Source organism: Canis lupus, chromosome 34, assembly GCF_003254725.2.
Source record: "Canis lupus dingo isolate Sandy chromosome 34, ASM325472v2, whole genome shotgun sequence".
Lineage (NCBI taxonomy): Eukaryota > Metazoa > Chordata > Mammalia > Carnivora > Canidae > Canis > Canis lupus.
Genome location: NC_064276.1, coordinates 19,709,841 through 19,726,276, shown reverse-complemented (window position 1 = coordinate 19,726,276; position 16,436 = coordinate 19,709,841). Strand labels below are relative to the sequence as shown.

The following is a 16,436-nucleotide window of genomic DNA, read 5'->3' as shown; positions in this document are numbered from 1 at the left end:
GCCTCACCCAGCAGTTTCTTTTTCTTTTCACTCCTATGGCCTCCCAAGTTCCTCTGTGATCAAGAGAACCTCAGTCCAAAGGAAAGATGAGGGAGGAGAGAGGCAAAGAGAGACAGCAAGAAAATGCCCTATTCCTTCTATCTTTGTTTCATGTCTCATCCATATGCCCACCCTGATGTCCTCTCCAGGTAGAGCAGGGATGGAGAAATGGAAGGCTTTGGCCATTTTCCATGAGGGCTTCTACCCATCAATAAAATGGGGATAGTGATGTCTTCCCTGCTTGCTGCTCAGGACTAGTGAGAAAATTGTACAGTAACAGATAAGAAACGGGTTGCCCTAGCCATGGTTGTGGTGTGTCACTTTGCTCTGGTATGTGTTCCACAGTGGAGTGCAGTGACAACGTCTATACCCAGAGGACAGGCGTGATCACCAGCCCTGACTTCCCCAACCCTTACCCTAAGAGCTCAGAATGCTTCTACACGATAGAGCTAGAGGAGGGTTTCATGGTCAGCCTGCAGTTCGAGGACATTTTCGACATTGAGGATCATCCTGAGGTGCCCTGCCCCTATGACTACATCAAGGTAAGCCTACAGTGGATGTTGGCCTTGGGGATACTGGGAAATCTTGGCTGAATTGGGAAAATTGATATTCTTGGCCCTTTGCCTTCTCCCGGGATAGGGGACCAAGCCTCTTGCTTCCCAAAAGGTAATTAGTTAAAATAGCATCTACCAGCTTAATCAGATCCAGCCTAGGGACCTTCCCTGATTGAACACTAGCTCCTCAGCCACCTGTAAAATCTCTTTTGCCATGTTACATGATATCATCATGAAGTAACACCAGAGGTGAAGGTCATAGGGACCATCTTAAAATTCTGCTTATCACACAAAGTATCCCCGGAGCTACGCTGTGAGCCTTCTCCAGACACTTAATCTCATGAGGCTTCACTTCCCCCCCATCCACAATAAGGGGGACAAGACGGAGATATCATCCAGGATTGTAGAAGTCACCACATGAGGGTTCAGGAGTCCTGGTCCTTGGAGATGGAAGAAAAAGAGTAGGAGGCACAGAAAGGAACTGAGTCTGGGAGTCAGGAAATCTAGATCAGCTAATAGTACCTACTTCCTTCTCTCCATCCCACTGACTCCATCCCAGGCCAATGCCCATTATCTCCTGGTCCGATGCAAAGCTTCTAGCTGGTTTTCTTGCTTCCATCCTTGCCCTACATAGTCTGCTCACCATGGCATCAAGGCTAATCTTTATAAAAGCCAGATTAAATCAGGATTGTTCTTGGAAATCAACATAAATTCCTCAACACAATATGGCACTTGCCTGCCTTTCCTACCTCAAGCTATGGTATTCCCTCTGTTTCAGCCACTCTGGCTTCCTTCCTGTTCTTAATACTTGCTGAGCCCTTTGCCACCTTTGACCTTGACCTTTACATATGCTACTTTCTCCGCTTGGGAAATATTTTCCCCTCTTCCTTAAATAACAAGTTTCTACTCATCCTACATGTTTCAAATCCAATGTCACCTCCTCAAAGAAGCCCTCCCTGACCACCTATTTAAAGTTTTATCTATTAAAAAATAAAGTTTTTTGATTGCACTATTAAAGAGTTGACACCGGATAGAAACTGTGATCTGTAGGAAAAAAGGATGAGCACCAAAAATGCTAACTATGTAGGTAAATAGAAAAAATGGATCTTAAAAAAATTTTTCATTTCTTTGAAAAGAGAACTTTAAATTTTTTAAAAATAGCATTTTAACCATATGATTTCACTCATGTGGAATTTAGGAAATAAAACTGGCAAACATAGAGGAGAAAAAAATAGGGAGACAAACCATAAGAGACTCTTAACCAGAGAAAACAAACTGAGGGCTGCTGGAGGGGCGGTGGGCGGTGGAATGTGCTAAATGGGTGATAGGTATTAAGGAGGGCACTTGCTATGACGAGCACTGGGTGTTATATGTAAGTGATGAATTACTAAGATATAAAGAATATTATACTATATGTTAACTAAATGGAATTTAAATAAACAACAAAAATTAAAAATATATAAATAAATAAAAATAAAAAATAAAGTTTTATTTATTATATGAGTAATGAGTTAGGTTACATAGCTTTTACTACATAATTAAAAATATATAACATATATTTATCTGATGTGTGTATATCACCCTGATTATTTTTTATAATTCTTGACACAGCATGTAATTTTTTGCTTAATATTTATTTATTTATTTATTTATTTTTGCTTAATCTTTATTATTAGTCCCATCTGCTACCCCATCCCAGCCATCCTCGACTAGGCTGTAGGTTCTTTGAGAGCAGAGGCCTTCTCTATCCCATGCACCTGGACAGAGCTCTGTCCCTTTCTGAGCCATATGTTCATTTTGAGCAGAGGGTTATTAGCCAGCTTCATCCATTTCCAAGGCCGTCGTAATCTGTAAATGAGAGAGTGGAAATGGAACTGTTTGGTGAATGGCAATGCCCACTAAAACATGAGTGAATACTACGGGTTCACATGGAGGCCTCCAGAAAACCAGGATGCACCATAGAGGTGGTCCCAGCGGCTGCCACCACTACTCAGATGTGACCTTTTTTCTCTATCTTGCCAATCACAGATTAAAGCTGGCCCAAAAGTTTTGGGGCCCTTCTGTGGAGAGAAAGCCCCAGAACCCATCAACACTGAGAGCCACAGCGTCCAGATTCTATTCCGCAGCGACAACTCAGGGGAGAACCAGGGCTGGAGGCTCTCATACAGGGCGACAGGTAACACAGCCTCTCCCTCCATGGATCATGCTTGGTCACCATGCTCAGCCCTCATGAGCTGAGGGATGAGGGGTGGCTCAGGGATGAGCAGTGCAGGCCTGAGACTCCTCTGGGGATTTGGCAGGACACCTAGCTCTGCTACAGAAGAGTGTGGGACCAAGTACCTTCTCTTACCCTGAGTTTCCCATCCATAAAATGGGAGCAAGGGCAGCAAAAATGGTGGATTTAGACTAGAAATAGTTTTCAAACTTGCTGCACTTCAGAATCACATAAGGAGATTTAAAAAACAAAAACAAATAAAGAAAGAAAACTGCTTATTTCCTAAACTCAACTCTTTTACACTGATTCATTGGGCCTGGAGAGAACCCTCCCACTCAGCCCTTTCCAGGTTTTGGGCAGGAATTTGAGTTTGGGCCCATAGCTTAAAATGTTTTGTCGTGGCAGTTTGCCTCCTGTAGCACCAGACTGGCAGTGCCCACAGGTCTCATTTCCCAGTACTCCAAGGCAGCCAGTCCTGGCCCAAACCCTGATAGAGCCATTGCCTCAGGGATTTATAGTTAGCCAAGAAAGAAGAGGGTGCTGGGTGTGGGTAATCCAGTTTATAGATCTGATATCCTGGCCTTGCCTGCATTATCACATTGGTGTCCAGTTCTGGAGAAGGATGTAAAGAGGGTATTAAAAGAGAGTTTGTCCAGGAAAAAATGTCAGGGATAGACTCAGACCTAGGAATCCTGTCCAATGTGGCCTTTGGAAGGGAGAGCTCAGAGGCATATGGTCACAGTCTCTCTCTCTCTCTAACACTTTGAAGAATGGTCCTGGGGAGAAAGAGCGATTAAAGTCATCCTGAGCTGCCCAAGAGGACAACCTCTGCCCTGTGAGAGCAAATTACAAGGATATAGATTATGGTTGAATAGGAAAACACTGTTCCTTTGATCAAAGAAGTCCAGTAAGAAAGGTATAGGTTTGAGAGGTATTAAGCTCTCTGTCACTGTAGGAATGCAAATAGATGTCTGATCACTACTATTGAACATGTTGTAAACGCAGCCTCAGATAAGGGTTACACTCAATGGCATTTAATATCCTGCCGTGGATATTAAACCCTGACTCATGATGAAATCATTTGGCCAACCACCTCATTTTACAGTTGAGGAACTAGAGGTCTAAGTTGAAAAGTGACCTGCTCAAGGTTCCAGAATAAGTTATCAGGGCCTAGTAGGTACGAGGCCCCCAACAACTCATTTTGTGGGTTTCTCCTGCACCATTGCTTGCACCATGGGGGCTGGCTGCCTGCTGCAGATTTTTCTTTGTTTTCTCACCCACCAATCTTTCATTGCTCCCACCAGGGAATGAGTGTCCAGATCCAGAGCTTCCTGTCCACGGGAAAATCGAGCCCCTGCAAGCCACGTATTCCTTCAAAGACCAGGTGCTCATCAGCTGTGACACAGGCTACAAAGTTCTGAAGGTACAGGGTCCTGCGGGGGGAAGAAGAGCCATCAGGTCAGAGAAATGGTCCAGTGCCCCCCCAAGGCAGATGGGCTTCCAGAGCTTGCATGATCCCACCACAGTATTTGCTAACTTTCCCATAAATCTCCAACATGCTTCAGAAATTCCAGTCCTCTGAAAATCCAAAGCATGCATCCCAGATTTTCACTTCTGGAAATGGCACAGAAGTCTTCTTTCAGAGCTTGGGCTGATTTGAATTTCAAACACAAATTAAGATTCATTCAACCCTACTATCAGGACACATAACCTTAATAAAGTTCATCGATCAGGCTTACTGGGGGAAACTGGGACAGGAAGCAGAGATTTTAGAGGTGGCAGACAGACGCTGCTCACTCTCCTAGGAATCACCTGGATAGTTTTTTAAAGATACAAAATTACTTCCCAGGCCTCACCTAAGATGAATTAAAACAGAATCTCCGGGGCAGGATGGGTGATTGGTTTTTCTGTTAGGTTACCCAGTTGAGTCTGATGTGAGCCAAGCTGGAGGAACACTCTTAAGGAATGGGTTTTCACATGGGGTCTCCAGAGCATCACATCACTTATTAGAAATTCAAACTGCTCTCCAGGCCAGACCCACTGAATCAGAAGCTCTGGGGGTGAGGCCCAGCAGTCTGTGCAAATCCTCAAGGATACTAGTGCTTACTTGTGTTTGAGAGCCACTGCTCTGGAAAGGGAGTCAGGGGTACAGGTTTCCCCTCCCAGACGTTGTCCAAGCCCTCTCTTCCACATAGTCCTTGCCCCTCTCCAGAGTAGGAATAGGGACTATGAATTCAGCATCTCTCTTTTCCTTATCATCAAGCTTGCCCTTGGAGGCCCATAGTTGGAAAATCTCAGTCAAGGACAACCGGGTTTGGAATTTGAGCTGATTGTACTGGGAAACAACCACCAACCCTACTCCTCCTTCTTGCTGCATCTTCTTCATGTTTCTTCCTAGGATAATGTGGAGATGGATACATTCCAGATCGAGTGTCTGAAGGATGGGACATGGAGTAACAGGATTCCCACTTGTAAAAGTAAGAAAGCCATATTGGTCTGTGACAAGGATAGTGAGCTCCCCAGCACTGGTTGGTTCCAACCAGAGACCACACAAGGGTGAAAACCCGACAGATGGGCTCAAAGAGGGGTGGGGGCAGGAATGCAGCAAGCACAGGAGGGCTGGACCAAAAGGCTATTAATTTTTCTTTTGGCATTAAGACATTAGAATTCCAAGAGAAACTTCTTGTCGGTTCCAGTTTACTTCCTAAATACTAATTTTACCTCTGCCTATAGACAGGTTGCCAAATTTGCTAAAGGAGTAGTTTGTCCCCAGGTTTGAAACTAGCTCTGGCAACTGCTAATTCAGGAAACTATTTCAGCACCAGCGCCCAGAGCTCAATGACCTTGCCAGTCTCTATGTGGCCATCAGCCATACCCACTAAGGTTTCTGGAACAGCTCATGATTTAGGACCTGTCAGGAAAGGCTGTGAGGTCAGCGCAGAGTTCTTACATTGGCTCTGCTCCTAATCCACCCTGCAACCATGGATAAGATCCTTCACCTTAAATTTAAAATAAAAAGTTGAACTAGCTTTAATACTCTAGAATATATTGGGGTGTTTTCCAAATAATGTAATCCATATAAATCACTTAGTGAACATTGTAAAAATATAGATTACCAGTCACCACCCTGTCCCCCTATCCAGGTAGTTCTAGGTCAAGACTTGTAAAGACCACATTTTTAGGAAACTCATTATGGTAGCAGTGAGGAAGGAAAGTGTGATGATGATGAGAAGAGAAGGAAGAGAAGGAGCAAGGGGAGGATTGGCTTTAGGATGGAGAGGTAAGAAGTCAAGCACTAGGGTTGATCCCGTCCATCCTCATTTCATGACTCGTATAAACTGTGAAGTGGTGTCCTCATTCCTTCTTCTAAATGGTTCAGATTCTTTAGGCAGGCAGATCCACTCCCTCAGTCCCAGGAGAACACCGTCAGGGTGAACTCTCTTATGGCAAATCCCAGACAGAATCTTGGAGGATATTCTTGCTTTTTAATTTTTCTTTTTTAATATAATGATGTGGCTGGAGTCAGAACCCATTGTGGGAAGAGAGGGGGCAAGTACTGGTTTCAACAAACATTGACTGGATGCCTATAGGGAGTTTAGATAGAAAACACAGGTTGAGAAATTGAGGAATTCAAGTGTCAGTAAACACAGCCACCACCTTCTCCGACTCAGTAGTGCTGTGACTGAGTTCTGTGGGAAGCACTGTGCGGGACAAAGCAAAGGGACATTCTGAAGGAGGAAGGAAAAGAGAATTTGGTGTAGAGAGGACAGGATATTTAATAGCAGGAAGTTCTAGATCAAATCCAGACTCATCCAGTCAAATGTCCGTAAGCAATTTACTCAGATTTTTGGCCTCAGCTTCCTGCATTCCTGATTCTTCTAAGGATCAATTAACTGAATTATACCTGTGGGCTACCAGGAATAAGTGAGAGTCTAATAAAAGCTTATTTCTTCCCTCCCCCCCACCTACACCAAATCGCCTCATTAGGCAGAGGTTTTGTTTCTCTCATTCATGCTTTTGGAGGTAGAAAATTTTAATAGTAATATTTTCCCTAATAAAGCATGCACACTTTTTATTGTAACAGAAGCGCTGATAAGTGTCACGCACAGCTGTATTTGATGGTAGCATTTTATGTGACTTCTGTTAGTATACAAAAGAACGCCTGCCATTTTGTACTAAAGAGAAGAGGAATTTTTTTGTTCTGTTTTGTTTTGTTTCCCTCCTGAATATGACCTGGTTCTCCCAGGATAGCCCAGATTTGAATTATTAGGATCCTCATTCAGGCATTCCTGGTGTCTCTGCTCATTCACTGAGCAGGTTTTTAACTAAGCATCTCTCTGCCCAGGCATGTGCTGGGTCCTAAGGATGTGCAAAGATGAGCAAGACTGAGAAATTCAAGTCCCTAGGGATTGTGAGAAAAGAGGTTAGGAACAGACAGGAAGTGTACATGTGTAGTGAAGAAACTTGTATTGGAATAGGAAGCGGAAATCATGCATTGTTATACCGTCTCCACCTTGCCATGGTGACCCGAGACAAGTACTGCTCCACCCTGAATGCTGTATGTCAAAAGAAGGTTTGGACCAGATGAATACAAAGCTTGCTCCAGGGGCAGAGTGCTGTAATCCTCACGAGCCAGGATTTATGACTGTGCAGATTCTCAGAATGGTACAAATTCCACCATCCCCAACTGTCATCCACACCAGCTGTACCTAAACTGCATTCTTAATCAATCTGGTGGAGCGATTTCTGTATTTCCTGCATAAACTGTTTCTGCTTTGCTTGCTAATTTTTCTCTTTCTCTTCTTTTTCTCTCTCCCTTCCTCTCTCTGCTTCCTTTCTCTGCACCTCCTGACCCTTCTTTGATCTTCACCCTGGTGGCAGAAACTGAAATGGATGAGGAGAACGAACCCGGGTCAGAGCAACAGACAGAATGAATGACGGGACCCCACAAAAGTGCAGACGTCCAGGAATGGACCACTCACAAGACCCTGGGGCCCCAGAGCTACTGCACCCCTCCCCACCCCGCCAACGCTCCATTTCCAATTTCTTTGTGGATTAGTGTGGATGCTGAACAAAGCAACACAGTGTCGAGCAGTTGAAACTGCTGCGTAAAGGAGAACATTTCTCCACTGGAGGGCTCATCCATCATTCAAACAGTACTCTGGAAAATAATGTAAAGACAAGAGGCATTCTTTTTTTTTTTTTTTTTTTTAGCAACTCCAAGTAGACTGGTACTCTTCTCGAAGAAAAAAATCACTTTGGTCCTAGAGACCCAAGATGTCATATAAAACCACATGGCCCCAGGCTGACAAGGTCAAAGTGGCCTCTGGTTCCTAATCCACTCCACACTTCAAGATAAAATGGGCCAGAAGGCCTGTGACTTTAGGACTGTAATATTTTTATCTGTTGTTACTTTCTAACAACCATGAGTAGGTGAAACTAACAATAACTCCGAGAGCATGGGTTTTTAGGAAATATAGGCATATCCTCAACCACAAAAGTTTCTATTCCACCTATACCTAACTCGGGGCTGAAAATCCACTATCAGAGGTTCTTTCCTCTGGGCTGGACTTATAAATTTTGCATTTCTGAAAATTCCCTGATTAAAGATTTCGAGAGATAGATATCACACTTGAAAGCAGCAGTCCTCTGCTTTGGTGCCATGGGACATCAGTGGGTAACGCGATAAAGGGCTCTGTAGTGGCAACAGGAACCTCTGCTTCAGCTTGAACAAAACCAGAATCGATGTATCAAGAGAATCCCTGCATTACACTGTGACTACTCAGTCCATGTGGTGATTAAATGGGCTTTAATGAGGTAGATTCCTGCAAGGGTGGACAGTGGCAGGTGCATAGATTGTGGTGCCAGCCTAGGGCAGGGGTGCCTCCGAGAGCATAGATGAGGTGGGCAGTAAAGATGAGCACCGGTTCAATCAATATGCCTGAGCCCACAAAGTGTAACAGATATTGTACTCAGTGAGATGAAAGGAATCCTAATTTAGGCAGAAGATTCGATATGGACCCCAATAATGGCAATACGGGGCAACAGAAGACAAATGCATCAGAGAGATGAATAGAGGCCTCTGTAAGGAGAAAGGAAGAGGTGCCCTGTCCAATTAGAATACTGAGAAAAGACTTTCAGGAAGAAGCAGTATTTGATCAAGGCCTCGAGGGTGGCCAGAGTATGGACCACAGTGGTTCCTGTGCGGGGAAAGCTGGCAAGGGAGCAGCGTCTGTGATGCTGGAGCATGGGTGCATGGAGGGCAGAGATGAAGGGATGCTGGGGTAGGAGCCACCCCTGAAGCCTGAGTGCCAGGGGGAGTCCGTGGTGCATAGTTCTCCAGGAAGCCCCAGATTGTGGCAAAGCACACTCAGGTCAGCAGGTCAAGAAAGACATATCTGAAGGAAAATAAATGGCAGCCAGAGGTGACACCAGAGACAGAGGGTGGGGTGGTGCGTCCCATCCCAGAGGATGATGAGAAAGTGAGGCCAATGGAATGGAAAAAGGAAGGGCATTTTGATTCCAGGGTGTGGAAGTAGCCAGAGAGAGCATTAGAGAAGGGATGAGACCCTTCCTAAAGCGAAGAAGCTAGACCAGCTGAGGAAGTGGGTTCTGGGTGTGTAGATCTTTGACTGTGACTAACAGGGCTCCAGGCTCCTCAGAAAAGGAAGTCATCTCCAGGTCCCAGAGACACATGGCCCTTCATCCGCCACTGTAGACTTGGGAGTAGAAGCATACCACCCCACTTACCATACCCAAGCTGAAGCAACCCTCTATTTTATACTACTTATCACCTCTATTTGGCTGTAGGGCCAGCAAAGCTACTTCTCTGGAGTGATATGAAAGCAGGCCCTCTACTCAGGAAATAGCTCCCTACTATTGCTGGCCAAGTAACAGGCTTTCAAAAGCCTGACCATCTAGCCATGTCCAAGGTCAACCCTGCAATTCCTCCCCTTAGAACTAGGTATTAGGTCCAGAGACTACTTTAGGCGAAATGAACTGCTAGACCAAAGTCAAGATTCAGGCATCAGTCAATGGCATTTCTGGGAAAAGGAAGAAAATTCTGCTTTGAGACTCAGCAGGAAAATACATTTAAAACTATTTTGTAACTTTAAATAATAGATATTATTGCCTCTTGTGATCCTAGTGCTGACCCTCACTCACAGAGTGGAAGCATGTTTCTACTTTTGGGTCATCAAAACGAATGGGAACAATTTCTTTAAGGGGATTAGAGGACAAGACAAAACATTATCCAGTCCTCTTGGTTTTTGCCTTCCTTGTGGCTAGAAGGCACCTGCTTTTACTCTCAGCCTTCATTTCTCTCCTCCACAATGGAGGGCCTTGGTGTCATCCATGCTTTATATTAGATAACTCTTTATTCAATCAAAATGATGAATTTAGAGTTCTAAACTCAAAAGCTACAAGTTCAGGGTAGCATCTCAGGGGTAAATTGCCCTCTCTCTGTTTCCCAAGGTGAGGGGAAATTGGAAATTCTTGGTTTTGGAATGTTGTCCTCTGAAATTATCAGAAGATTAATAGCTAATGTCCATCATTACCTGGTTAATATTGATTTTTTAAGCCATTTTAATTAGAAAGCAGATCCATAAGAACTGTCAGATGGTTTTCTTAAAAGAACACTGAGTTTAAAGTCGGGTCTACTTTTCTGATTATAACTCGCTATGTGACCTTAGGCCAGTCAGGTCTCCTCTATGAGCTCAGTTTGTAAAGTAGATACTCTGAATTGTCTGCCTTCGGGTCCCTTGTCAGCCACAAAGTTCTATGATTTTTGTATGATTCTCCAGCTCTGGCATAGGCTGTTAGACCTAAGATGAAGATTTCCTTAGAAATGAGCACCACCCCCCAAAGGAAGCCCCTGAAGAAACCCTGACAAATTGGGTCCTCAGCCTGTGACTTGGCTTCTGACAGACTCATGCTGGACTCTGTGCTGGCAACGGCCCTGAGATCACCTCTGAGGAGCAGCCATCCTATAGCCAAGCCCAACATCCAGGCCCCAACAATTGGAGAACATAAGCAGATGAATGATTAAAACTTAGTCTACCCCAGACCCCACCTCCCACCTTCTGTGATCAAGCAAGATGCTTACAGAGAGAGACAGCAGGATGGGGTCGTGTACTCATGCAGGAGCTGTTTTCTATTTGTTTGCTTTTGGGTTTTTTTATGTGAAGCACTAATGTGAGCACATTAACTGCTCTTACTCAGCATGTGATCGAGTCAGGGAGGACTGAAGATTCTTCAGTTTGTGTCAGCCAGAGTTTTTTTGCTGAGCTAGAGACTTCATGCTTAGGCAGGAGAGACTAAGAGGGTTGCACAATAGAACTGGAAGTCAAGAAGAGGGCTACATGGGGAAAAGACCAGGGTCTGCTTCAATCTCGGTAGCCCTGCCCCTGCCCTGGAATCAACACCAGGTCCAGTGAGTTGGCCACACGGTAGTGCCACGGTAGATGGAAGAGACCCCCAAAGCAGTGCCACCCATGGCTACACAGGCCCTACACAATCTCTAGGGTACTACTCTCATGAACTATAGCATTGCTCTCTGCAGTTGTGCACAGTGCACAACCTGCACATCTGTATGAGACAGACCTACCATATGGCCCCAAGAAGAAGAGCAAAGGTTAATTGAGAGGTGTTAACTCTCTTCTCTCAGTTGCGGACTGTGGAGCCCCAGCAGAGCTGAAACATGGGCTGATCACCTTCTCCACCAGGAACAACCTTACCACATATAAATCTGAGATCCAATACTCCTGCCAGCAGCCCTACTATAAGATGCTCCACAATATCACAGGTGAGCCCTCCATGCTAAACCAGCCCTCTCCCACCTCACACCATTTGGGTCTCAGGGTTGGACTGGGGGCTGCAGCAGTCAGGCCACTGGCTGAAGTTTGAGAGAAACTGGGAGGAGAAACATTTGGGGCCATACCTCACCTCTCCCTGCCTCAGGCTGCCATCCCAGGGATTAAGCCATATGGCATCCCAGCACCTTCACATGTACACCCAGAGCCCCTTGCAGAGAAGGAGCCCTCAGGGAGATGGTAAAGCCCATCAGTTCTGCGTCTGCCACAGACTGCTCCTAAGAAAAATTCTTCCAATTTCTCTAAGTTTCTAAGTCCTTGCTTTTCACAAGGGCAACAGCAATATAATTCACAGGGCTAATATAAGACTCAGATGAGATGGTGGGCATAAGCATGGTTTATTAAAGAGTTTATGAAGTGGGGAAAGGAAGAAAGGTAAGTGTGCCACAGAGAACTGTGGGAGCCTGGTGCCTGAGAGGGAGGAAGTGCCTGCCAGGGGCTGGGCTGGCCCAGGGGAGGAAGCAGCCCCCAGGCAGGCAGGAGTCCAATTATGCAGACCCGCGGGCACCGTGCTGAAGAGCATGCTGTTTGTTTTTGAGGGCAATGGGAGCCACTGATGATTCTGAGCAGAAAGGAAGCATAGATTCCCATTTTGGAAAGATCCTTCAGATTGCAGGGAGAACTGGCTTAGAGAATGGCATCAGAGAGACCATGTGGAAGGCTTGCAGCAGTCCATAGAAGAATTAAGAACCCAGATCTATATTCCATGTGCTACAAACCAACACTTTTCTCCCTCTTCTCCCACCTTTTTTCACTCTCCCAGGTGTATATACCTGTTCTGCCCAAGGAGTCTGGATGAATGAAGTACTGGGGAGAAGCCAGCCCACCTGCCTGCCAGGTACCTGACCCTCCAGTCCTCTGCCTCCTGGTCTCCCACCCAAGGTTCTCTGGCTGTTGATGGGGTGGGGATGGGGAGCATGATGCTTTGGTTCTTTATTAAGAGATACCTCAGAGAGCCAAAAATAGAGAAGCCCGGCCTCTAGCCTTTGCAAACCAACCAGCCTCTACACTCAGCCTGTGCTATCACATCAAGAGCCTTCCTGTCTCCTGTCTTTGCCGTTCTGCTCCCTTCCCACCAGGCTTTCCCTCCAACAGTTTGTGTGTACACCTGCTGTGCACCAGGGAAATCAGGAAAGTGGGCACCTCGTCCTCAAACACTCACTGTGCTGTAGGGGAGATGAGCAACTTAAGACAACAAATAACTATAGGACAGAGTAAGAAGTTCTTCCAAAGAGCAACGTGTTCAAGTCTTACTGACTGCTACAACCCCATGGTTCACCTACTGACCCTACTTTAAAATGAAAAAAGAATTCTGTGGTAATAGAAAGTGTCACTGTGAATAGAGATTTGGGGGACATTTTGTGGATATTTGCTTTAGCATTAAAAGCATGGGTGATTTGTATTGCAATCATAGTACACACTTATATTCAAATCAACTTAACTAGAAAATTATAGCCTCAAATGCACACTGTAGGATGAAACAAATAATCCACACCAAAAAATTTAAGAGTCATGGCATAGTAATTTACACTTTTAATAAAAGCAAGAATACTGGAATTGATTTAATTAATCAAACAGAATTCACTGAAAGATATAACCATTTAGGACAGCACTGAGGAGCGATGTAGGTCCTGTCTGCACATTCAGCAGAACAGCAGGAGCTTTGCAGTGTAGTTCTATGTCGGGTGGCATTTGTATTTTACTGAATTAGAGTGTTGGGTAAACTAAGCTAGTGTATTATCTGAATGGCACATTTTAGTAACCCTCAATATCCCCTCAGTAAGCTTCTAGATGTTAGATTTAGATGTCAAAATGGAAAGACTATGGCATTGTTTACCATTATCCTTAAGAACCAAAGAAAATGTTAGCATTCCATGTTGGCCATCACAGTTGCTATGAGATCCTAGAGAAGGAGACATTTACTGTGTGTGATAATCTGGGAATGGAGGGGTGAGGACTGGTTAGGAAGACTTCACTTGGGAGGGCTTTATGAAGCCTAATAAAGAACTTGAAGGAGGTGGAGCAGAAGAAAGGTCAGCCCACTCAAACTCTGCTGATCCCCATCATCTCATTTAGGCTTAGCCCAGAGCATACCCTAGGGCATAGTTGGTGAACCCTCATAGAAGATGGAATGCGGTGAACTGAAAAACCTAACTCCCACTTAGGGAGTTAAGATAAGAAGAGTTAGGTACCATGTGGGCCAAAGAAAACAGCATTTCAGGTGGATTCCATCCTAGGCAGCCATGCTACAACCTCTGGAAGGGGAAGAGGTATTGAGCTGGGAGTCAGAGACTTCGGTCCTAGTCCATTTTCTTACTGTGATCTTTAGCGAGTAATCTCACCTCTCTGAGGCTAGGATCCCATACCTCAGAAGTGACAGAGCAGGACCAGGTGATCCATAACGTTCTATGACCCATAGTGGTCATTACCCTCTATATTTATACAAAGCATCTTAGATACAGGGAGTCATGAAATTCTTTTAATACCTGGTATTGGAAAGAACTGTGGTTTACCATTGGACCATGCCAGAGATTTCTAAATTCTTTCCTCCTAAAACACCAAAATTGAACACAGAAGCAAGCTGGAATGGAGAAAGCCATTTTATCTAGCATCATAATATACACCTTCCAAGGAACCTTATTAACCATATCTGCCCTTCATTTTCATGTGAGATAAACAGAGGCTCAGTGAGGTGTAATGATTTGTCAAAGATTATCCACAGAGTTAGGGGCAGAGCTGGAAGCTGAAGCCAAGACTTTTTTTTTTTTTTTTAATTAACACAAGCAATGCTAAGCCATTCCTGACTCTGATTATGTTTCATGCCATCCTCATGGACCCAGAATTCTAGAATATCACATTTTGTTTTAAGGGCCCTTCTTAGTACCTCCAGTGCTCAAGAGGCCAAATCTGGCTTCTTTCAAGAAGATTCCTTTGTTCCAGGAAAGACTGGATGGAGAATGGTAGCAGCCAAAAAGAATGGCCTCATTTCGATGAGCTCTCTCAAGGCCTGTTGCATCATTCAACCTCTTGAAAGGACAAAAGCATATCAAGAAGAAAAACAGACTTTAGTGGAGAAAATGGAGCAAGAGCTAGAAGAAATGGGCTCTACTTCTGGCTCTGTCACTAATGTCTTTGAGTATGTCACTTGCCTTCTCTGAACCTCGATTTCTGTATCTGTAAATTAGTGGTTCTCCAAGCTTCCCCAGCTCTGACAGTGGAGAAAAACACCTCTCAGCACTAGCTTTGTTGTAAGCATGGACTCAGCCACAGGCCCAGCTTTAACCAGATGAGGGCATTTCAGCACTAAATGAACTATTGTGCAGGGCCAGTCACAGATCACTTTGAGATGTCACTCCATAGTCTGTGGCTTGTAGCTGAGAGTCTGGCCTTCAACTCTGAAAGACCAGGCCCCAAAAAAGTTAGCAAAGGCCAGCTCACATCTGGCCTGGTGTGAATGACAGAGTGCTTAAGAATCATGTAAGAAGCCTTTGGCATCAGGAAGAAGAGCATCTGAAAAGCATTAGGTTGCTGAAAGCCTGACCTCTCAAAGTTGCCAAGAAAAGTCAAATGTTCCTTAGTCTTTAAAGGATCACTGAAAGTGTCCGGGACCAAAGATTATAGCCTGGCCACTTGCAACCAAAAGGAAGCCCACACTCACACCACGCTTACCTCCTAGGCCTAAGAACCTTGCTGGGAAGGCTCATGTAAGCTTGTTCTTAGCCAGCAGAGGAGTGGTACTGAAGACCCCCTGCTCATGGGCCAAAGGCATTTGGCTGCAGGAGGCTGGTGATGCATGTGCATGCTCGGGGTGCAACTCAGTGGAATGAAGCTTGATCAGACCTTTCTTCTTCCCCTGAAGGTACTACAGGGTTCCTGGGTGCAATGATGGGTGCCTCAGAGCTGGGCCTTTGCATCATTGCTTGTAGATTATGCCACCTTTTCCTGACCCTGGATGGCCTGGGCATGCACTCACAGCATGAGTCCTTTGGCCAAAGAAGAAAAAGTTACAGAGTCCATGACCATGATTTGTATATGTAATGAGGAACTGTGAGATAGAGGATAAGACATTGATCTTAGAATCTAGTTAAGCCCTCTTCTAATGCCCCTGTTAACTTCATAGCCACGTGACCTTGGGCTAATTATTTAACCTATGGAAAGTTTTACTCACCATAAAATGGAGGTGGCCAGGGGAAATGAAATAAAAATTGAGGGAATTTGGAATTTGAAAGATCCACAGAGATCATATTGACCAACTGTCTCATTTAGCAGATCAAAAATTTAAGTCCAAATTTACTTACCCAGAGTCATATGGGACCTAGGAGAGAAAAGCCAGGTCAAGGTCCCAGGTATCTCCCCACCCAGTCCAGTGTTTGCTGTGACCTGTTAGTCTTTTAGTTTCTTTCCATCTCCCAAACCCCATGATCTATGGTTTTTCTAAGTATCCCCTGCATGAGCCAATTCTGGAATATGAGATCATCCAGGCCAAAGTGACCTTGACTGGAAATGAATCAGGATGGTGACGGCCCATACATGAAATGGTCTGGTCCATAGATGGCACTGGCTACAGAAGGGCCAGACCACACATAAGCCAACCAGAAAGACTTAGGTCAAAGGTAACACCTGTGTGGAACTCTCCCGGGCTTCCATGGCATTGTGATGTAGGGTAGGCTCTCATGGTGGCATAATCTACAGTGGATGATATGTGAATTTCTTTCAGTGGCTCTTTTCACGTGGCTGATCTGACCAGTCTCTGTCTCT

At 44.9% G+C, this 16,436-nt stretch overlaps 1 protein-coding gene and 1 long non-coding RNA gene across 8 annotated transcripts in view; one reads left to right on the top strand and one right to left on the bottom strand.

Moving 5' to 3' along the window:
- The window catches only part of MASP1 (MBL associated serine protease 1), a 59,180-nt gene that overhangs the window by 28,317 nt on the left and 14,427 nt on the right, over positions 1-16,436 (top strand). For 6 of the 7 annotated variants that reach the window (XM_025451282.3, XM_049105745.1, XM_049105746.1 and 3 more), the window contains 6 exons: positions 385-581; positions 2,622-2,769; positions 4,113-4,231; positions 5,207-5,285; positions 11,474-11,611; positions 12,442-12,516. In XM_025451282.3, coding sequence (XP_025307067.3) covers positions 385-581; positions 2,622-2,769; positions 4,113-4,231; positions 5,207-5,285; positions 11,474-11,611; positions 12,442-12,516 — 756 coding nt within the window. Of the gene's footprint in view, positions 1-384; positions 582-2,621; positions 2,770-4,112; positions 4,232-5,206; positions 5,286-7,689; positions 8,440-11,473; positions 11,612-12,441; positions 12,517-16,436 lie in introns of those variants that run through there. The other variant, XM_049105747.1, reaches the window with a different exon arrangement.
- Positions 2,205-16,289, bottom strand: LOC112662698 (uncharacterized). Its single transcript, XR_003138749.3, has 3 exons — positions 15,977-16,289; positions 4,090-4,241; positions 2,205-2,441 (listed from the first exon to the last, which is right to left on the bottom strand). It is a non-coding gene; the product is annotated as an uncharacterized LOC112662698 (long non-coding RNA).